The 22,070-nt window shown below is 37.3% G+C and overlaps 2 protein-coding genes across 7 annotated transcripts; both read left to right on the top strand.

Moving 5' to 3' along the window:
* The first annotated feature begins 88 nt into the window (after nucleotides 1-88).
* On the top strand, nucleotides 89-676 carry LOC117784770 (60S ribosomal protein L29). The gene is made up of 3 exons (XM_034622583.1): nucleotides 89-113; nucleotides 299-413; nucleotides 474-676. Exons 2-3 carry the CDS (start codon nucleotides 312-314, stop codon nucleotides 600-602), a joined length of 231 nt encoding a protein of 76 aa, XP_034478474.1. The 5' UTR covers nucleotides 89-113; nucleotides 299-311; the 3' UTR covers nucleotides 603-676.
* A 1,110-nt stretch (nucleotides 677-1,786) lies between these two features.
* LOC117785888 (kinase D-interacting substrate of 220 kDa) lies at nucleotides 1,787-21,971 on the top strand. 6 transcript variants are annotated; one of them, XM_034624153.1, is made up of 12 exons: nucleotides 1,787-2,361; nucleotides 14,425-14,559; nucleotides 14,843-15,040; nucleotides 15,098-16,658; nucleotides 16,732-17,944; nucleotides 18,010-18,188; nucleotides 18,255-18,484; nucleotides 18,548-18,718; nucleotides 18,774-18,980; nucleotides 19,363-19,747; nucleotides 21,106-21,393; nucleotides 21,457-21,971. In XM_034624153.1, the coding sequence occupies exons 2-12, from the start codon at nucleotides 14,449-14,451 to the stop codon at nucleotides 21,642-21,644; spliced, it is 4,731 nt and encodes a 1,576-aa protein (XP_034480044.1). In that variant the 5' UTR covers nucleotides 1,787-2,361; nucleotides 14,425-14,448; the 3' UTR covers nucleotides 21,645-21,971. The 6 variants fall into 6 exon arrangements, with proteins under 6 accessions (XP_034480044.1, XP_034480041.1, XP_034480045.1 ...); XM_034624150.1 differs by lacking the exon at nucleotides 1,787-2,361 and adding an exon at nucleotides 6,667-7,189; XM_034624154.1 differs by lacking the exon at nucleotides 1,787-2,361 and adding an exon at nucleotides 6,668-7,189 and having other exon boundaries at nucleotides 19,363-19,471.
* The last annotated feature ends 99 nt before the right edge of the window (nucleotides 21,972-22,070 follow it).

The raw sequence follows: 22,070 nt of genomic DNA, 5'->3' as shown, positions 1-22,070 counted from the left end.
TAAGGTGCCAACAGCTGTCTTGATCAAAATACCGATAAGTGCACGAATGTAAAGCTTAAGTATCGATAGTGCCGCTTCTTCTTCCTCTTCTTTTCCGCTGAACTGTCAAAAACGTAGGTCGCAAATGAAAAATTTATAATTAAAAATCCGATATAATATTGTTTATACTAAACAATCGGCATCTGTAGCAGCTGTTAATATATAAATAATCATATGAAATGTGTTCTATAATTAATATTTTCTGTTTTCATACCGTGCTACCGACCGATTTCCCGCCGACAATTACCTGACCCAACAGTTGATAATTCGCAATGGCCAAGTCAAAGAATCACACAAATCACAACCAGAACAGAAAGGCTCATCGCAATGGCATCAAGCGCCCAATGCGTAAGCGCCACGAGTCCACTCTGGGCGTAAGTATATCAGCTAAATGACAAAATTGCAAATATCTAAAATTTTATATCACATTGCAGATGGATGTCAAGTTCCTGATCAATCAGCGATATGCGCGCAAGGGCAACCTTTCCCGCGTCGAGGCAGTCAAGCGCTACGAGGAGCGCGTTGCCGCCCAGCAAGGCAAGCCCAAGCCCGTTCAATTGTAAATTCCAGGCCGCATTCGTTCTTGATTTGAGTGAATACGCGTCTTAGAATAAATGAAAAAAACATTTTAACAAAAGCACCTAAAGTTTGTTTATGATGGAAGAGTGAACGTTCTCATAGAAATGTTACAGGAGTAATTGGAGCTTGAGTCGCAGTTATAACGTGGAAATCCCATTAAAGACAAAGTAAGAATTGGACGCCGTGTCTGAATGCATCTTCCGATGCACAAATCGTCAAATGTAAACAAGGCAAAACTTTCATATTTGGTTGAATTGACTTTGGGATCTTTGCCATCTGTGTCTCAACAAATCCGTTAGCACTTTATTTAAAATACAGCTGACCGTAATGTCAGTTTTCTGAAGCTTTAGTTTTTTTTTTTTTAATTTATAGAAATTAGGGTATATACCAGTGCTGTCGAATTTTTAGATGATGGGGAAAGCAATACAGAAGGCCAAATTAATTAAGAGATAAATTAAAAAATAGCCAGCTTTTTTTGAACATTTATAAATTCCCAATATTTTGTCAATTTTTTTTATTGTTATTGGCATAAAGTAGATACTTTTCTGCGACACCTCAATTGTGGCATTATTTCTGGCGTCACGGATACCGACATATTTGCTAAGCTTAATTTAAAAAATCAATAGATAAAAGCAAATTTAAAATATACAACAAAGCAACAATACACATCAAAAGCATTTTTTAGCATTTATGTATACTATTTCGGGCAGAGTTGCTAAGTTTGTTTAATGAGTGCAATTTGCACACAATTTGAGAAAAATTAATAAATAAAACATTGCTAATAATTAAAAAATAAAAAAAGCACGGATTTTTGGCTAGTAGCAATTTTCAAATTTTTTAAGCATTCGAGCTTTAAATACAGCTATATACATAACTAGCTATAAAATAGCTAAATTGACAACAGTGGCCCTTAAACGCTTTTTGGCAATTTTATGCATGTTTATCGTTTGCCAATCTGGCAACGTTTGTTTCGCTTCAGCTTTTGCCAAGCGAACAATTTGTTGGCTGCCCAATTGTATGGGAAATTCGAAAACGCTTCTATCAATGTTTGTTGGGTAGCAAACCGCTGCGAACGTAAAACTGTCGTTCGGTCGCAAATATACATATATGTAATTTAATTTAATAATAGTACAATTCATTTTAGAGTGCGAAGACATTGTGTCATAATTGTATGAAATATACTATTCGCTAATTATGTAAACTGTGAAAATGTGCTAGTTAAAATCAAAGTGTATAGTGAAAGAATCGCTTTTCGCGCAGTGTGTTGCGGATGCTTGGTGCTCGGTTTATATGTACATAAATATGTAAATACGTACTATGTGTGTACCCGTATATTTTATTTCGTGTTCGTGACAGTTGATTTTACTCACATTAAAACCAATTTTACATCCAAACCTAAATAAATATTAAGCAAAAAGTAAAGCAATTAAAGTGCTACTGCTAAAAGAGCTAGTGTAAAAGGCAACGTGAGAACGAAATTAATCAGTTGTATCGACGTTTCATTGTCACACACACAGACAAAGAAGCGTACAGCGACACACGTGCGTGTCTACCATCACAAATACACACACAGGAAACCCCCCACACACATACATACCTATTCACACAGAGCAGCGGTCAGCTGTGCACAGCTGTCATTTGTTGTCAATGTGCTTGATCCTGCCACAGTGTTATTGTTTTGCGCGGCAAGGTTATATGTCTGTGGTGTATCGTCTCTACATCAACAATTGATTGATTCAACCGGTGAGTGTTAATCAAATAAGTGTGCAATAAAATCCCTAATTAAAGGCGACTCTTTGTTTAATTCAACTTTTATTTTCGCAGTAAATCGACCAAACTATCGAATTTTGTGTATTTAAAGTTTCTTATTATTGTTTGCTTTTGTGGGTTGACATAATACGTAGAAAGACACGAACCTATACATCTACTACTTGGTAATATAAATTGCACAGGCACGTTTGTCTATCATCCATAAATAAAGTAGATTTTTGCGTCGCACAGTGGGGCAGATCCTCATTTTGCGTTGCAAAAATCATATCTTTTGAACCGGTGAAGATATTTTCAAAATTTAAAAAGCATTTGATAGAAAACTTTATAAGCTTTAAAATGAGTGTTTTCACTGCGTAATAGGCCTAATGGTTGATTCAGGGCTTTCGGTCAAAGTTGAAAAATATTTTCAGTGCATATTTTACATGTAAAATTAAAAAAAAAAATTATTTATTTTTTGTTCGAAATATAAATTTCAATCTTTTTTATTCTTTAAACAGCATCGTTTAATATAAAAAAAAGTTTAATTACGTTTATTTAAAAAAAAAAAAAATTTTGTTTTTTTGATAAATCTTGTATGATGCCTCGCATAACGAAAACGTATGAAATTGTACTGCGCTCTTCCTCTTCTAACACCATTTTATTGTGAGGTTGCATCAGTTTTCGTCCTATAACTCTCCCAGACGCAGCTGGACGCATGAAAGACCGGGGTTATTTCGTTAGAGAATTGATTAACGAAGACTCCTGTGGTAGTGGGATCGAGTCCTTCGGAGTCCAATTTTTTTTCTATTCCATCAAAGTCAAAAAATAGCCTAATTTTAGTGCTTTTTTTAAACATCGCTGGAATGAAAGGTCAACAAGTGAAGAAACAAAATTCTACGGCATTTAATTAAAAATGAATGTACTTTTTAGATGAAACCAAAAACATAAAGATCGGTCATATAACTTGTCATCAAATCAGTTTTAAAGTTTGCATTTTTAGGAAAAAATCCACATTTGTGCGCGCACTGAAATAAGGGTCAACTTTGAGAGGCTGTCACGCCCACAATTTTTAACTGATTTCAAAAATCTTTTGGATTTGTAATCTCTGGAGATTTCTCTATCGAATGCTTTTATTACTTTTTACAAACGCTTTCGTCAAAAAAATGATTTTTGCCACGCATATCGGCCGCCTGCCCCAGTGTGCGTCGTCATGATTTTGCATTAACTTAAAGGGGAGGGGTAGAGATGAGGGTGTTAATTTCTTAAACAAAATTGTCATTTGTGTGAGAAAACAATTTGCTTTTCTGTAGATTTCTTAACAAAACTCCACAACATGTCCATAAACTAACAGTTGAACTTCAGCTTCGGCAAGTCAGTGAAGAAAATCAGTGAAAAGTTAATTATAAAATTGATAATGTATATCCATGTATGTAAATAATAAATTACGTATTTACTCTTATTGATAATGTTGTACATTATAATGTATTGTTTTCCTTTGGTATTATCTTCTTTTTGTAATGTTTGCCCCACTGTTGAATACTTGATTAATTGAACAACGTTAAATAGTTTTTAATTAACATATTTCAAAGGCGGAACTAAAAAAATTGATGAGTTCCGTTGTTTGCAGGTCGCTTTATAATGCTCAGTGTTGTGTCTTTGTAATCCGTCATAATTGAATTGAATAATGTCATAATGCCAGTATGCTCAACAGTAAAGTACACTTTATCTCCATTGTTACTGTGTCAGTTGTATTTACCAACTGTTGGCACGGCGCTTATCGTCAAGAGTGGGTGATAAGAAATTTACTTGAATTCGTTTGTTCTTCATATTCGTTTTGTTATAGAAATCTGAAGGCGCTTCGTCTTGTCAATGCAATGCCAGAGATTGCAGTATTTTATGATTAATGCCCTTGTCTATATCAAACTTCTGTTCAATTCTTTTTCAACGTTATAGCGAATATTCAAGATTTTTGACTAAATCTAAACTGTATAAAATTTACTTAGTAGTATGTAATGCGTTATCTAAAGCTCCTAAGCCAATGATAAACAGTTGAGAGAGAGCTTTTAGCATCTTGATGATCATCAGAGAATATGATTAAGATGTTGTTTTTAACTTTGAAGTGCTAATTTGCATTGTTACCTTAATAAATCATTTCTAACTACAATCAATTTGTCAGTTTGTGCTATCTAGACTGACAGTCGACTTGTTCTACGTATGTGAACATACATTATAATGAGTCTTTGTTTTACTTGACAATATATTGATGAAATATACAATCAACAAAACCCCGCACATATTAAAAATAAATAGTTGTTTTGCTTTTATCTCTTGTTAAATTTAAAGTTGAGCATAGGGTATTTTGCAGTCGAGTGTATTATTTATTTATATCTTATTGCTACGATCAATACACCACAAATTAATGTTAATTTATCTGATCAAAAAATATGAAATTGAAATAAATCACATCGACGAAAGATAACCATTTGTCTGAAATGTTTCTCAGTTACGTTTCAAAGTTTGAAAGTGCCACAGATTAATTTGAAGTCCGATTGTCAGAAAAAGTGTCAGAAAAGTTATTAAAATAATTCATCAAAAGCTAAAAAAAAAACATGGTTGAAAACATACCAGTATATTCCATATCACATTATCTGGAGGCATGTGGCTCATCTTTGGCCCAAGTAAGTTTTATTCCATCTCAGCTATCCAATTACTCAAATGAGTCAACACTCGATACTTTGCACATTGAGGAAAATTACTGAGTAGTTTCATAAATGTATTGCTTACAATAAAGTCACTTTTATAATGCCAAATTTTAATAATAGATCATGGCTACTTAGCGCTTCGTATTGTTGATTGAAACATGGCAGATAATCAAGAATTTTTTTATTTCTCAATTTGTTTGGCAAGTGGTGTATAAATACGCTGCATATATTCAAATTCACATTGTTGCAATACTATATATATATATAAAAGTGTGAATTTATTGCTAATAAGCACTGTTATGTTGAATTAAACATTGAGGACACTCAGCATTTAATTTCAAAAGGGAATCGCTCATTTAATTGTGATGACATGATACCTTTTAATACTATACGATTACTATTTAAAATCAGACTTTTACATCTATTAACGTTTTAAAAATATCATAATTGATCTTCAATACGATTATTACTTGCTGAATGCTCCCATTGCTATATTTAATATTCAAGACTGTCACAAATGATTATCTCCCAAAAATGTATGGGTTTTTGTTGGTTTGTTTTTCTGTGCCACCACAGAGTGTTTAATTTTTCGTATCAGCCTAAAATTATGCTACACTTTTTGGACAGAAGCAAACGCTGGGTTCTTTAGGGTTCTGGGGCTAGGTTTGTTTCTTATGACTATAATTATATCGTCTAAACTTATAATTTTACAAGTTTTTATATTTAGCTTTACTCGACATATCTATATACCCACTTAAAGTGCTTAATGTAAACATAAGTACGCTGTGTATTTCCAGTGTTCTTTAGAATGTCAGACAGAAAGTTACCCGGCATGCTTATCAGTCAACGAGATCACTCTCAACTTAAACATTACTGTAAAAAAAGCGGGTGCAAAGAGAGTAAGCCGTAAGGAGAGAGAAATAGAGAGATAATGAGCTGCAATGAGTAATTTTAACTTTTCTCCCGTTTTGTGCCCCGACTGACAACGCTTATTACGATAACTAAATAAAAATGTATTAAGTAGCCGTTGTCATTATTCATTTTTGGCGCTAGTCATGAGTGTATTTTTGTGTGTGAGAGTTTGCGAGTGTATGTGTTTTTGTGTGGTCTGCATATAGTTTGTATATAAGCGCCGTTAATGTTGCGCTAAATTGTTGTGTTTTTATCAGAAAAAACAAGTACGAATAATAAAGTTGTGAGTGACACACTAGCAGATACCCACTGTATATTCACAATGATTTTTTATTTGTTTAGAGAAGGCTATATTTTCTTTATTTATAAACTTAATTCTTTCGTTATTGATAATTAAAGGAATTTAATAATATATTAAAATGAAAAACAATAATTTAGATTTTTTTATTGGTAAATAAAGTATTGCTATTCTGAGGGTATTAAAAATATAATGTAATAAATGTATAAATTTGGTCTATAAGTCGATTGGTCGATTAATTGTTTTCCCTTATATCAGTGTGTGCTCCCAGAAAACCTGGTTTCAAACTGATTAATAAGTTACTTATCTGCTTCTAACTGCACAATTTAAAGTGTAGTACAGGGTATTAAGAGTGAGTGCTAGGCACATGGTCTGAGCTGCATAATGTGCTGTCACTGCCTGTCCGGAGCATTCCCTGCGTTTAGTTTTCCATCAGAGCGCGTCGCGTGTGCTCGACAATTTAAATCGGCACAGAATCGAATGCAAACTTTACTATTTAATTCCGTGGAATCCATGGCAACAAAAGTTAATTACAAAATAAAAGGGTTATCAGTGCTAAATATTTGATTAAAGATTTGCCAAACAACATGCAAATAATTGCTGTGCACTGAATAAATTGTTCTGAACGTAAATCACAGTTGTGTATTGTGCTTTGAATGTTTGTTGTATATTAAATGCTCGTTTAAGTGTAAATAGTACAAATAATCGCATCAAAATGGGTCGCACCCCCAAGTTAGAGCAATTGGGGCGCTCCCAGTCGGAGATGTCGCCGCTGAATCCTCCCTTGTCGGCGAACTCTATTGCCACCACCAGCTCCGGCCATGAGCGTAATGATTCTGGTGGCTATGGAAGCATATTTCCATTCGGTTTCTTTCGCAGCTCCTTTGGCCGCGGCGGTACTTCTGTTCAGGTGGGTTTTACGCATACTACTTGAGGTTCATGGGGGTATTACGGCTGTCAAAGCGTTCACCATATGTTTTGATGTTAACTTTTAGTATATCTCATATCTGATAAGAAGTGCGGGCGAGGCGCTATACTCGTAGATACTCGTATTTTGGGTACGCTTGCGTAGGCAGCCAGACAGTCAAAACAAACATATGTTTATACATCTGTTTGTAGTTAGTATGTATGTATATATTATAGTATGCTGATTAGAATTCTACAAACTGTAAATCGATAGCGCCGGAACCTCTGACTAATATTTACAAATGTCTGTGTTTTATTATTTGCATCTGTTCATTTACAATCATTACAAACATCATTCAAGCATTACTCAATTATTTTATTATAGTTATTCTTATTTATAAATACATGAATATTAATATTAAAATTAAATGTAACTTGAATGTACGTTAGGGATTGACAACTCTGTTTCCGATTGTTTAAGAATGCAGCCTAAAAGTAGGCAATATAATATATTTTTTCCCTTTATATATGTGTGAGTGTGGGGTTGTTTATACATGTATGTATGCATTCAAATCCACATACAGACATACACTCATCTTAAAGAACTTAGCACTCGGTAATTCATAAACTTTAAATTTTCTGTAGGAAGAACTAAGTATATATGCATCATTTAAAAAAAAATTTTTTTTTTTGAGAAATTACTCAAATTTATGATAATGGGAGCTATGATAAACAGTAAAAAGAGTTTGTCATTAAGAAAAAGTAGATACATACCTTATAATAATAAAACCACATATACTTAAATTTTTTAGTTACATCAATAAAATTAAAGAATAATTTAAATAAGCACATATATTTTATTTCCTAAAAATCTTACTTTTTGTGAGAAGACTAGGGTCTACTCGTTTGTTGTTTTATTTACCAACTATATTATCAATTTTAATATATAAATACTTTTAATTTTTGTGGTACTTAATCCCAAATTGTCGTTTTTATCATTGCCTTTATTAATTTACAGTGCATTGTGAACAATATATGCTTCGTATAGATTCTTTTATAATATAGCACTTATATCTAGCATCTTCTATATATAAATAGTTACGTATCTCAACTTCAACGCTTTGAGTGCCAGCAGCAAGTTGTAAATTACCATTGACACTCACTGTCGGCAATAATAAACTTTATTATGGACTGTCATAATTGAAGGCGGCATTCTAAGCAATCGCCCTCCACGGGCTGCTTCACTCAAAGTCAAAGACTTTGATTCAGTTTTATTTGACTCGCAGCCCGAAACGCGTCTTTGTGGCAAATTCCAGAGTGTTGTTGCCACGCGTTGGAACTTTGTCAAAAGTGTGAAAATAATTACCAAAAATAAAACAAACAAATGAAAAAAAAAAGAGGAAAGAGCACTGATTTCAATGTGAATCTTTTGTAAATTAGCAAATAGGAAGTACCGAGTTTAGCTATCCTATATTTAATATCCGCTGGTTATCTAAGTGCTTATCGGGATCTATTTGAGACGCTTGTTTGTTCAATTAATTAAAAGTCAATGAAAAACTGCGTATCGTTGTTCATATATGAATGTTGCATGTAGGGCGAACCTCACAGTTCAGTTTGAACGCCTTTGGAAAGCGGACGATTCAAAGAAATCTATATATTTTTGTAGTAATTGTAGTGGAAAAATACCTTCAAAACGGAACTAAACGGCGCGAGTTTAACCAAAATGTTTAAAGCCCGTTTAAAAACGCATCCGGGTGAATCTGAGGTGTGTGCCATCATAATAATAATAGTTAATCATATAATTTATAATTATAATTATAATTTATGTCTTTATTATACGTGTTTATAGTTGTAATCTACGTTTACACTGATAAGTATAAAAAAAAACAATGTTATTAGTGCATTTGGTATACTTAAGATATAAACAAAGTGAAATCGCTATTGTTTAACTATAAACTAGATAAGACCAGATACTATCTGATAAATTGTTACATACTAACCTAAAAACAGACTTGTTGCCAAGGAACTCTGTCGAGGGAACAGCTGTTTTATCCTCTTGACCCCGCAAATCAGTTTCTACAATTTCATTCACTTAATTACTTGCATTATTTAATTATTTAAGTCTTTCCTATGTGTTGTCAGTAAATTTATTGATGTTCTATGTCATTGTTTTCAGTTTGCAGCTTTATATCCAGATGTGCATTTCATTTGATATTTTTATTGATTTCTAAGAAAAAGATTTCAAGCTCTTATGAATGTCATTTCACTTGCGTTGAATCAACAATGACATGTTTTCAATCAAGACAATTAGACATGTTTAAGAATGTTGTTGAATAAAAGATACTTTTTACAGTACTTGAACTTAAGAACCACAACGAAAGACTTGTAATGCATAATTACTAATCAGTTATCCCAATCGGTAGCCGCAGATCTCTCTCCATTGCCGCAGCGGCCTTATTATTATTCTGCGATAAAGTTGAGGTGTCAGAAGTTAAAAACACAAAGAAACAAAAACAGAAATCATCATGCAGGCGGATGATAAAGCGTGCAAGCTTAAGAAAACAGCAACAACAAAGACCTCAACGTCTGACCCAGAGACACACACTCCCAAAGGCACAACAAATGTTAATGTTGCTGCAAGCAGTTCAACAGAATCCAACACACAATGTACGATCAGTGCATTGGTGCGAGGTTTACACGACACAGCAACACACGATCTGCATCGACCGCTGCTGGAGTCTGAAGAGCGTGCATTACGTCGCAATCGGAATTCCAAATCGACGCCAAACACAAGCACTTTGACACGCCAGATAGCACCACATGCCTCGCTTCCTCGACTGGTGATCAACGTTGAGGCAACAGAGGCGGCATCGACTGCAGATGCCACAAGTTGCAAGGATGCTGCTGCGTCTGCTGGTGCACTGTCGCCTTCGCCAACGCCGACGCGTTCTCTGACACCCGATAGCTATGGCCAGGAGCAGAGTGGAGATGGCTGTAGTGCCAATGGAAGTGCCAGCGGGAGTTTTCATCCAGAACAGGGTGCAACGCCCAATACATCGCGACGTTTTAGTCACTTCAATCTGGCGTTACGTCGCTTCTCCCACATCCACGTACATGTATTACGCTCTCTCTCTATCTCTCTATCTCTCTTGCTCTTTGATCTTTGTATTTAACAAAACTTTGTTGTTGATTGTCTGCTTTGTTCGCTGTTCTTTGAGGCTGTTCTGTTGTTTGCTTCTAACCCTGGTCTTGGTCCTTTTCCTGGCTGCACACTCAGAGCCAAGGCTATAACCTGTCCTCAACTTTCTAAAAATAAACATATGCCCCGCTCTCTTCACCTCCAACCAATCTTCTTATGCTCTTCTGTGTGATCCAACAAGTTCAATGTGCTTTCTTGCTTGTTATTGTTGTTATACTCACATTCTATTTTTATGTTTGCCAATTTCAGCTTTAATAATAGATCATCGATTAGTTAGCGCTATTTTTTTAAAGCTATTGTAAGTTTATTTAAGCGGAAGAATTATTTTAAGTAAACTAATGAACGCACTCAAAATTGAGTGTGTCACGCAATAGATAAATCTAAGTATAGGCTACTTACTAGACTGCCCTCTGAGTGGTGTGTAAGTACTTAATATACCCCATTTTAGGCACTTGAAACACTAAAAAAAAGAAAAAAAAAAACAACTTCAAATTGGCAATCGTTTATAGATTGTCTGAATGTTATCGATAACTGTCCATCACTGTCTATAATAGCATTGAAAAGAACAACTAAATGAGAACAGACAATAATGTATTACTCGTATTAGACAAGGCTATAATAATGTGTACTTATTTCTAATATTTGTATCGCTTCGTTTTAGCCATGTCTTTAACAAACAAACCATCTTATACAGCTGATTAAATTTCCTTGACTTTTAATCAATTTGAGTAAATATTTGTTGTTGTGGTTTTCTTATTTGCATACAAAAAAAAACTTTGGTAATAAGTTTAAAGCTCTTAATCCGCTTTTGTTGCATGCTATCCAACATTATTGAAGGGACGCTTTCATGCAATTAACCCAAATACGATCTTCTTGGGAATAACTGTAAAAGAAAAATTCCCCTTCAAAAGATTTCATTCCTTTTCGGTGCAGTTCCTTTTATACAAGCCAAAGAATACGCTCACAAATTCAGTTTAGTTTATTGTCTTCGTTTAACTACTAGTTTACCACTTGCTGCGTTTTTAATTATACTAATGGACGGGCGGGAAGGAGGAAGAGGTAGCTTGTTAATCAATTAACAATTAACAAATGCACTGCAAAATACTTAAGTTAAGGTTACTTACTGCAGTTGGCCTTTACAATGTCAGCCAGACCCAGAGAAACTTTTTCATTATGTTAATTTTATTAATTTATTTAGTATTTTTTTGTGCAAATGTGTTTGGCACCACTGTGCGTTGCCTGCAAAGAGTAGAATTCCAGCTAAAACGCAGCATTGGTCATTGGTCAATTGTTGAACTGGTCATTGGTCAGTGGTCAGTGGTCACTTCAGTTAGTTAGTTAGTCGTCAGTCGATTGCGGTGCGTGTTGTTGGATAGAGCTGGCGAGCGGAAAATGCAACCAGGCCAGGCCGACTGAGGAAAAACTTAGCTTTAAGGCCTAAATATAGCTGCTGGCCAAATTGGCAAACACGTTTTAAGTCGCTGCGGATCACAAAAAAAAAAACATAAATGACAGCATTTCATAGTGCGCGGATGTATCTACGTATCTACGTATCTACATATCTATGTATCTTTGTATCTACTTACATGTGTAGTTAGTAATCAGTGGCAGTTTCGAGTTTTAAGTTTTGCGTGCCCGCTTAAATTCGCACCGTTGTGACGTCGCCCAGAGAGGGAGGGAGGGGAGAGTATTTGGCTGGTTGATAAGCAGCACCGTCATGCGATACCCGACTAACCAAAGCAGTCAACCAGCCCAACAGCAGTCGACAGCCAACCAGCACATCCAATCGCTTGCACATGGCTGCTGCGCATTCAAAGGCGATCCGTCGTGTCGCGCAGAAGCGTTCTTCGAGATACTCTCCGCTCGAGCATAAATAAATAAATAACGAAATCAAAAAAAAAGAATATATTACAATTTAACAATAATATGCTATAATGCATTTTACGACCAACGCAGTTAATTAAAAGGCACGCGCAATTGCTGTCTTTTTAATTTACGTGTATCTAGTTTATATTTTGATAAATGGTGCAGTGTCGTGTAAATCATGAGCTTTTATCTTGTCTTAAATAAATAAAACATTTAACCGTTTAATATACAATTATTTAACATCTGCAAGTGCAACGCAACACGTTTACAAAATGAAACTATCGAAAAGTTTAGACGAATTAATACTTAACGCGTCGCGTTTGAGTTTAAATAATCTGCGATCTCCAAACAAGAAAAAGCAAAAAAGTGTTAGTACTTAATTATTTTAATTTAATTTAAGTAATAAATATTACAAGTGATTCTAAATAAAATAATAACAAAGCTAAAGGTATTCGAAGAAGGGAAAATTACATGGATTCTCGGTTGTTTTGATGTTATGCCTAAATGCGTTTTAGCATTAAACTTTAACAAGTCTAGTTATGTTTGTATCTATAGATACGTATATATCTCGCAGGTTAATCACACCTTCGCTTAGCTTTAGACTATATACAAGCATTTATTTATAAGCATTTTCACGCCTCAAAAGAGAAAATAAAATCAATTCGCTTCAATTTAAAGAGGCTCGTTACGGATTACGATCGGTACTCTTTCTGCTATACTCTAGCTTTTCCGTTTGGTTCCTGTTGATTCATCACCTTTTGCTAGAACTGTGACACTTGACAGCTTCATTCCGCTTGATTTTGGACCATATTTAAATTGGTATGTGTCAGTTAAGCTACTGCAAAACGTGAGTGGTAGCTTTTTTTGGACTGGCAAATACAGTAATCTCTCGTTTGGCGTTATCATAGGTACATATATCTGTATGAACTTGTACATATCTATGCATGTACTTAAAACCAAATCAAAGCCACGAGAACCCGATCTACAGTTCATATAAGATAAACATACCTTCCTTTTCCTTTCCATTAATTTTGTTTTTTTCCGAGATTTATTAGGCGCCACTATCAATGGTATTTCTGAGGTTGGCATTAAATCTTGACAGCTCGCTGTCTTTGGCCGAATAAGAAATATGAACATGGGACATGCCATTTGACAGCCCTTGTTATCCCAATGAACCGATATTTTATCAAATATATATTTGTTGGTCTTATACACGAGAAATTTCTTATCAATTTCGACTCAAGTGCTCCTTTTGCCGTTGTATAATCGTATCTGAGTCTAATTGGAGAAATCAATCTGTATGTGGTTTAAATAATTATAATATAACTGTAATACGTTTGTAAAATTTTCTGTAAATATTTATAGACAATATTTATGTGTAAGTTTATTTATTTTTAATCATAATCATAAAAGTCACTTTTCTCATGCGTACGTTATCGTAACCTTGAAATGAGAAAGTGAAGTACAATTTATTTTTATCTTTAGCCTAAATTCAACTTCATGATCAGTAATTTAAAGAAAATAAATGAAATCGGCAAACATCAACAGTTAATTTAGCATAGCATAATGTTATTAACAGCAGTATAATCTGTAAAAGCGTTAACATACAACAATGTTATTAACAGCACTACATATTTACATAATATGTAACATTTAATGTTAATGTTTGTTACATCTGTTTAACATACAAAAGAGAAAAAGCGTTTACACATTTGTGTAAAATGCAAGAATGTTATTAACAGAAGCTTAAATTTACAGCTGTCTAACATAACGTAGTTAGTAAAAGCCCGACACATCTATTCTGTTTATTATTTTAAATTAATTCCGTTGCAACTAGATTCAGTTAAATGGATTGTATATATTAATCAAATATCTCCCATTGAAAGTCTTCTGTTATTTGAGTGTAGTCTATTTGTATATTTGACTTGTTTCTTAATATCGAACTAGAAATTTATATTGGCATGTGACTTTGTGAATTGAAATAACGTATGCTGATTTAGATATTTAATTAAAATGTGTTTGCAAAATTTATGTAACCCAATTAAAAAGTACCCTCCACCAAACAATTGAGTCAAAGATAACTACTCTATGACTTTGCATGATGTATTCAATTGATTAAAACACTGTGAAACTGTTACTTGATGTGGTTCTCTTTTTAATTTGTCTCAATTTAGAACATTAATCGTTACGGAGATTCCATGGGTTCACTCGGACATCGCGCCCTGTTGCAGTACATCGATAATAATGATATTTCTGGTCTTCGCGCAATACTCGATAGTCGTCATCTAACCATCGATGATCGTGATGAGGTGAGTCTGCTCTGTAATCAAATGTTCTCTTTTATACGCTAGAAATTGGTGCTTTATCCAAATCTTGATTTATTTCGGAAGAATTATAAAACTTAAAAAATAAAACAATATTTAAAGAATCCTAAATGGGAATGGAACAAATTTAAGCTTTATTTAAAAAAACAATACGATATTTTATTGATATTTTATTTAGTTATTTTTTTCTTATATCTTTCTTTCTAATCTTTTTCCTCCAAGTTTTAGTATTATAAATAACATTTCTAAATGTGTATTCTCCTTGTAGAATGCCACAACGGTGCTTATGGTGGTCGCTGGACGCGGCCTAACTGCATTTGTTCGCGAGTTTTTGGCTCGTGGTGCGGATGTGCAGGCGGAGGATTTGGACAACTGGACAGCTTTGTTGTGTGCCACACGCAATGGTCACTTTGAAGTGGTACAACTGTTGCTGGATCATGGCGCCGAAATTGAGCATCGTGATATGGTAAGTAGATGCACTTGCTCGATGATCAATCTTTCTGAATCTCTCAATGTCTTTTAGGGCGGCTGGACTTCTTTGATGTGGGCTGCGTATCGTGGACACACGGATCTGGTGCGTTTGTTGCTGGACAAGGGAGCAGATGGCAATGCGCATGGCAATTATCATCTGGGCGCTCTGCTCTGGGCCGCAGGACGCGGCTTCAAGGACATTGTGGAGCTGCTGATACAACGCGGTGCCAAGGTCAATGTGGGTGACAAATACGGCACCACAGCGCTGGTCTGGGCCTGTCGACTTGGCAACGTGGAGATTGTCGATACGCTGCTCAAATCCGGCTCCAATGTGGACACAGCCGGCATGTACTCATGGACGCCGCTGTTGGTGGCTGCCGCCGGCGGACATACGGATTGTGTCAGTTCGCTTTTGGAGAAGAAGCCCAATGTGAATGCCCTGGACAAGGATGGCATGACGGCGCTGTGCATTGCCAGTCGTGAGGGATTTCAGGATATTGCAGCATCATTGATTGCTGCCGGCGCATACATTAATATACAGGATCGTGGAGGCGATACGCCAATGATACATGCTATCAAAGGTGGACACCGTACTGTGGTTGAAGCTCTCCTCAAGAAGCACGCCGATGTGGACATACAGGGCAAGGATCGCAAGACAGCGATCTACACGGCTGTTGAAAAGGGACACACGCAAATTGTGAAGATGCTGCTCTCCACAAATCCCGACCTGGAGGCATCCACCAAGGATGGTGATACGCCGCTTCTACGTGCCGTGCGTAATCGCAATCTGGAGATTGTTCACATGTTGCTCGATCGCAAGGCGAAGGTGACGGCAAGTGATAAACGTGGCGACACCTGCCTGCATATTGCAATGCGGGCGCGTTCCAAGGCAATTGTGGAGGCACTGCTCCGTAATCCAAAGCACAGTCAGCTGCTGTATCGTGCCAACAAGGCGGGCGAAACGCCCTACAACATTGATTCCCTGCATCAGAAGACAATACTCGGCCAGGTGTTTGGAGCACGACGTCTCAATACCAATGAGGACTCAGAGGGCATGCTTGGCTATGAACTGTACTCATCTGCCCTGGCTGATGTGCTTAGCGAGCCCACCCTGACCACGCCCATCACTGTGGGCCTGTACGCCAAATGGGGCAGTGGCAAGAGTTTTCTGCTCAACAAACTGCGTGAGGAAATGAACAACTTTGCCAAACAATGGGCCGAACCGCCGGCCAAGACAAGTGGCCTGCTCTTTCTCGTCTGCCTGCATATATCGCTGCTTATTGGCACCATTGTGGGATTGAGCAGCTGGTCAGTTATTTGGGGTTCATTGGCTGCCATTGTTTTTCTGCTGATCGCATATCTTTTGCTGGCTGCAGCCAAATATTTCAACTATCAAATGGACATGTTCTGGGCGTACTCCGTGCTCCATGGTCTGGATAAGCGTATGACACGTCTGCGACTCATACTGCAGGTCACGTTCTGTCATCCACCCGGACCACAGGCTGATTCCCAGCCAAAACCTGTGCGTTTTCACTTTGCGGAAGCGAGCAGCGCATCACCCACGGGAGATGGTGCTGTGGCTCACATGCTGGCTGCTTTTCTGGATGCCATAGGTGAGAAACAACTACTCGGCTGATAATTTTTGAAGTATAACTAATCTACAATTTACTCGTATTTACTTTACAGAGTCACATTATGGCTGGCTGGCTACGCGTTTGTATCGCGCCTTTCGTCCCAAGTGCCTGAAACTAGATCTGGGCTGGAGATGGCGTCGCATGTGCTGTCTGCCCATCGTTCTGCTCTTCGAGCTGGGCCTGGTCACCTTGGTGGCGGGCATAGCACTCACAGTTGCCTACTTCACACACGCCAATGACACAGAGAAGGAGCAAATTCTGGTTGCAATCTATGTGGTTGCCGCAGTGCTGGTGACGCTCATCTGCACGCATCTCCATGTGCTGGCCAAGGTCTTTGGCTCGCTCTTCATCTCGCATAAGCGGCAACTGAAGCGTGCCGTGCGCTCCAATGAGAATGCGCCGCTCACTCTGCTGGGCGCTGAGGTGGCTGTGCTAACGGATATGGTCAAGTGCTTGGATGCGTTTACCAATCAGCAGAGTCGTTTGGTGGGCGTCGTCGATGCCTTGGACTCCTGTGATACGGAACGTATACTCACTCTGTTGAATGCTGTGCAGACTCTGCTCTCGGCACCCAATCGACCTTTTGTGCTGCTCATCTCGGTGGATCCGCATGTAATTGCCAAGGCTGCGGAGGCGAATAGTCGACGCCTGTTCACCGAGGGCGGCATTGGAGGTCACGACTTTCTGCGCAACTTGGTGCATCTGCCAGTCTATTTGCAGAACTCTGGACTCCGCAAGGTGCAGCGTGCTCAGATGACGGCGTTGCTATTCAAACGAGGCGGCACTGATTACCAGCTTGATGATGGACCCACGCTGGGTCATTCGGTGTCCGCGCGGCGCCTTTCTAATGCCTCGGAAATCATGTCCAGCCAGGAGAAGCTGAGGGCGCCACACAATGCTCAACGTGGTGCCGGCGGTGGCAAGAAACTGCGTCTATCTGATTCAGTTGCCAGCTCGATTGGCTCCAATCTGCATCGACTAGGCCAGAATCCTCAAGGCGTGCTCGATTTGTCTCGCATTGTGCTCACGGATGATTACTTCAGCGATGTGAATCCTCGTAGCATGCGTCGCCTCATGAATGTCATCTACATCACTGTACGTCTGCTGAAAGCATTCCAAATTGACTTTAGCTGGTATCGTCTCAGTTCTTGGATCAATCTCACCGAGCAGTGGCCATTGCGTGCCAGCATGATTGTGCTGCATCATGACCAATACATGGACACCAATGCCGATGAGAACATCTCGCTTCAAAGTGTCTACGAAAAGTAAACAAAATCTTTTATCTCTTTTTCTTGTATATCTTTAACTTATTTGTATTATCTGTTACCAGAGTGCGTCCAAAACTTGCCTGCTTAAGGGAGGCAGCTCCCCTGCTGGAGCTGGATCGTGATGAGCGCAAACTGGACGCTTTTCTGCAGCTGCATAAATCTGATTTGTTGGTCGCAGATTTGCGCATCTTTTTGCCATTTACAATCAACCTGGATCCCTACCTGCGAAAGGTGCTAAAGGGTAACTACAAAAGCAATCAGAAGAGAGTTGAGCAGCTATTTCATATGTTTTTTAAATCTTTAACAGAGGATCAACAAGTCATCGAAGACGAGGGTTCTCTTGTGCTGCAAACACGTCCAAGCGTATCGCACAGCATGAGGCAGCATCCCGCTCCAACCACCTATGTGCCTTCGCCTCAGGTTTATCCGCCTTACCAAATGCTGCAGAACGAGTTTGTGGCCAATGAATTGCGTTCGCGTAATCTGGCAATTGAGCCAACGACACCGTTAATACCATCGCCCAGCGATTCCTTTGCTGTGAGTTGGAAATTCTTTAGAATTATGTATAAATTATGATTGATGATTCATTCATTCAAACAGGATGATATACTGCAAACGAAGCTCACGGACCTCACAGTTGAAGGTGTCGTCAGTCTGCTGGAGCGCATTGAAGATCTCAAACCAACGCTACAGAAACTGGGGCCAGTGCTCCGGGATAATGCAATCAATGGTCGCGTACTTAAGCACTGTGAACTGACAGATCTCAAAGCGGTATGAAAGCAACAGATGTATTTCCATTTAGAGGATTAACTTATGCTTTATGCAGGTTCTGGGTCTGAGCTTCGGTCATTGGGAACTGTTTCGTTTGCTGATCACAACGCTGCGGGATTGCGATCGCCTGCCACGAAAGATTCGTCCACAACCCGCCATTGCAGAGACTGCGGCCAGCGTGTCCGCCATTAGAGATGTGCCAGATGCATTGCCACCACCTCCATTGTCACGCAGAAACTCCGTCAGTCATATGGAGAAACAGGTTAGTTAATGAAAATGGTTTAGTATATAGTTTATAGCAAGTAAGGCACTTATTTAATGTCTATGAATATTTAATTTCTTAAAAATAAATAATATTTTAGAAAATTTCAACAAATTATAATTTTTAATTTAAAACAAGATAGAAACAATAACAATTTAATTGTAATAATAAAGTTTAGATTAGATTTCACATTGTAAAGATATATCAACTAAGCTCTGATTTATTTTCTAAATAATGCTTACAACTTCAGCCGAAGATCCATGATTATGAGTATCTGCAGGTAACAGACAAACAAAGTTGAACAACTTTTTAATAATTTAGGAATAATCTGTATTTATTGGAAGATTTGTTATTAAATTGTTAACAAATTTCTGTTGTTTAGGTCACACTGGAGGAGCAGATGATTTGCGGAGCATTGCAGACACTCAACGAGGAAGCCTTCGAGGATGTGGCGAGCAGTGAACGACCAAGTCCGTCCGGTTTGCCCACAGGTGAGATGTTAGCTGCAGCCGCACAGCTGCAATTAGCACCCATTTGCGAGACCTCTGAGTTTGGTTCGCCATCCGATGAGCAGATGGTTAACAATCTGCTGCAGTACAACAACAACAACATCAATAACAACAACAACAACAACAACAGTGGCAGTAGCAACAATGCACCACAATCGAAATATTTAAATACGGAATACAATCGCAGTGCCAGCTCCCATTCCCTACAAAGTCTTAACGCTGCCGCCGGCGCCTCCGGTGGCCTCCAAATGCGTCTGGGTAACGGCAATAGCGGCAGCACCGCCGATTTGATAAATGTTGTTAGCGGTGGCAATGATGCTTACGGTGGTAATGGTAGTGGTAGTGGTGGAGGTGGCTTCGCTAGTTATTATAATCCACATAGCTTACAACGCGTAGCGCGTCCAAGTTCAATTTCTGATGAATTGCTGATCGAGCCGATGACACCCTATATGACGGTTCCAACGGTGGTTGTGGTGCCCAATAGTGATAACAATTATGACGATACCAAACTATAAATGGCTTATACTAGTACTTACTAACATATCTGTATTAAAAGAACAACCAAACGAGCTTCCTAATTTTCACAAACATCTCCAACGAACATGTAAAAAAAGCAATTCAAATGCATGTACATGAACTTTTAAACCTAAGAATTAAGAATTATATCAATAATGATAAAACGATTAATACTATTAGATATTAAATAACACTTGTAATCGGTGTAACTGCAGGTCTGGTTAAATCATAGTTTTAGCCTTAAGATTAGCTAAGTTAACCTTTATACTAAACAATTAGCTAAATAACAAACTATATTTGTGCCATTTAAGAAAATGCAAAAAAAAAAATACTTTAAAACGCTTCTAATACTTCATTTAAACATTGCTTCGATAGAAATTTAGTAGTTTGTGTGGCTTTAACGCAATTGTATATCTATTATTTCTATATTATTTCCTGTTTTTCAACCAAACTCTAAAAGATAGAAGTTTGCTAACAATTTTTTGTTGTTAAGTATTTATGTATAACGAGGACTGCACGATTATTTGAAAAATTAGTTTTAAGTTGGCATCAGCATAAACCAATCACAATTTTAATAATGACTAACAATCTAATCAAATGCTGCTTCCAAAAACGAGCTAATAACTTTATGTGGAAATATCAAATAAAATATCATACGAACAACTTTTTACAATTGCATTTTATTGTAGTTTGTTTTATAACATTTTGTTAAAAATACTTCATTCCATTTACCTGCCTGTTGGATATGGGTAAATTGGATTTAATATCTTTAAATTTTATATTTCATTATTTAAATTTAACATGTATTTGCATGAAACTAAATGTTTTGTAGTCTACTGACTTAGATTAGCTTGTAAATAATTAACAATTAAATTAACAAAAGGTGACGGTTATGTGTATATAAGTAAATAAATGATTGTATATAATCCAGAAAGCCGCTCTTCATCAACAACAACAACCAATGAGGTCGTCAGTGAAACATTTACATACATCCGATTGTTAATTTTGTGTAATTTGTGTACTTCCCCGTCTTTTGTGTGTGCTTCTTATATTTTGTCAGATTGCTAATATTATTTTCCAATCGTCAATGTAATTTTTAGACCTCGATTTGTCAAGTGCTGGTGCATTGTTTACCCCAACGCTGCTCACCTCAGGTTCGCCGATGCAGCAACGTCGGGACTCAATACTGAAGCAACAAGGCAGTGTCAAGTCGGAGAAACGGGTATCGATCAAACAAACGCCCAGCGGTAGCAACTTGGCCAACAACAACAATAATAATAACAATAACAATGCCAAGCAAACACCGAATGTGGAATACGTATCGGAGCGTCAAATGGAACTGGCAGCTGGCAGCAGTAAAGGTCGTCTGACCACAAAACCGCCAGCAGGTAATCAAATTGATTTTAATTAAGTTTTTCTTTTAATAACTTTTTTATATTCCGCTCTTCTAGGTCCCCGACCAGCCTCTCTGATCATAACCAAAAACGATCCAACCTCGCAATTTCAGCTGCTGCGTTCCTCATCTATTGAATATGAGGACGTTGAGGCGCAGCAGCATTCAATACGTGCTATTAGAACCACACTGCTCGAACAGCAGGAAGATGAGTCGGCGCCTTTGGTATTTACGGTGCGAAAATGATAGGACTGCAGAGACTGCAACCAGATGTAGCAGCAACAACAAATTCATTATGTGCTTTTTACTTAGTGCCAGTTAAATTAAGTTATTAATAGGCTATACTTCGAGTAATGCGTCTCACTGTTAACTGTTGTCATAAAATTATATTGATAGAGAATTGTTCACAAATGTACACTTACTATTATGAATTTAATATGCATACTATATAAAAGTATGTGTATGACGATTAAGACAATTATATTTAATAAACAGCTTTACAAACAAGCCAAAACATTGTATACTCGGCAAAATAATTAAAGAGTAAATTACTTGGGAAATATCAAACCTAAACATATTTTGTTTTATTAATTTAAATTCATCACACTTTCCGTTACTTCGGCATATCGATAGCTTTAAATCGAGTTAATATCGGAGGACTCGCTTTACAAC

This window comes from Drosophila innubila (genome assembly GCF_004354385.1).
Source record: "Drosophila innubila isolate TH190305 chromosome 2R unlocalized genomic scaffold, UK_Dinn_1.0 1_C_2R, whole genome shotgun sequence".
Classification (NCBI taxonomy): Eukaryota; Metazoa; Arthropoda; class Insecta; order Diptera; family Drosophilidae; genus Drosophila; species Drosophila innubila.
The sequence above is the reverse complement of the archived record's forward strand: the minus strand, read 5'-3'. Positions and strand labels throughout refer to the sequence as shown.

Coding starts and splice junctions, on each gene's coding strand:
- LOC117784770 (XM_034622583.1), top strand. CDS start 312: ATGGCCAAGTCAAAGAATCACACAAATCACAACCAGAACAGAAAGGCT. Junction 414..473: donor GCCACGAGTCCACTCTGGGC/GTAAGTATATCA, acceptor ATCACATTGCAG/ATGGATGTCAAGTTCCTGAT.
- LOC117785888 (XM_034624150.1), top strand. CDS start 6,995: ATGGGTCGCACCCCCAAGTTAGAGCAATTGGGGCGCTCCCAGTCGGAG. Junction 7,190..14,424: donor GCGGCGGTACTTCTGTTCAG/GTGGGTTTTACG, acceptor GTCTCAATTTAG/AACATTAATCGTTACGGAGA. Junction 17,945..18,009: donor CTTCAAAGTGTCTACGAAAA/GTAAACAAAATC, acceptor ATCTGTTACCAG/AGTGCGTCCAAAACTTGCCT.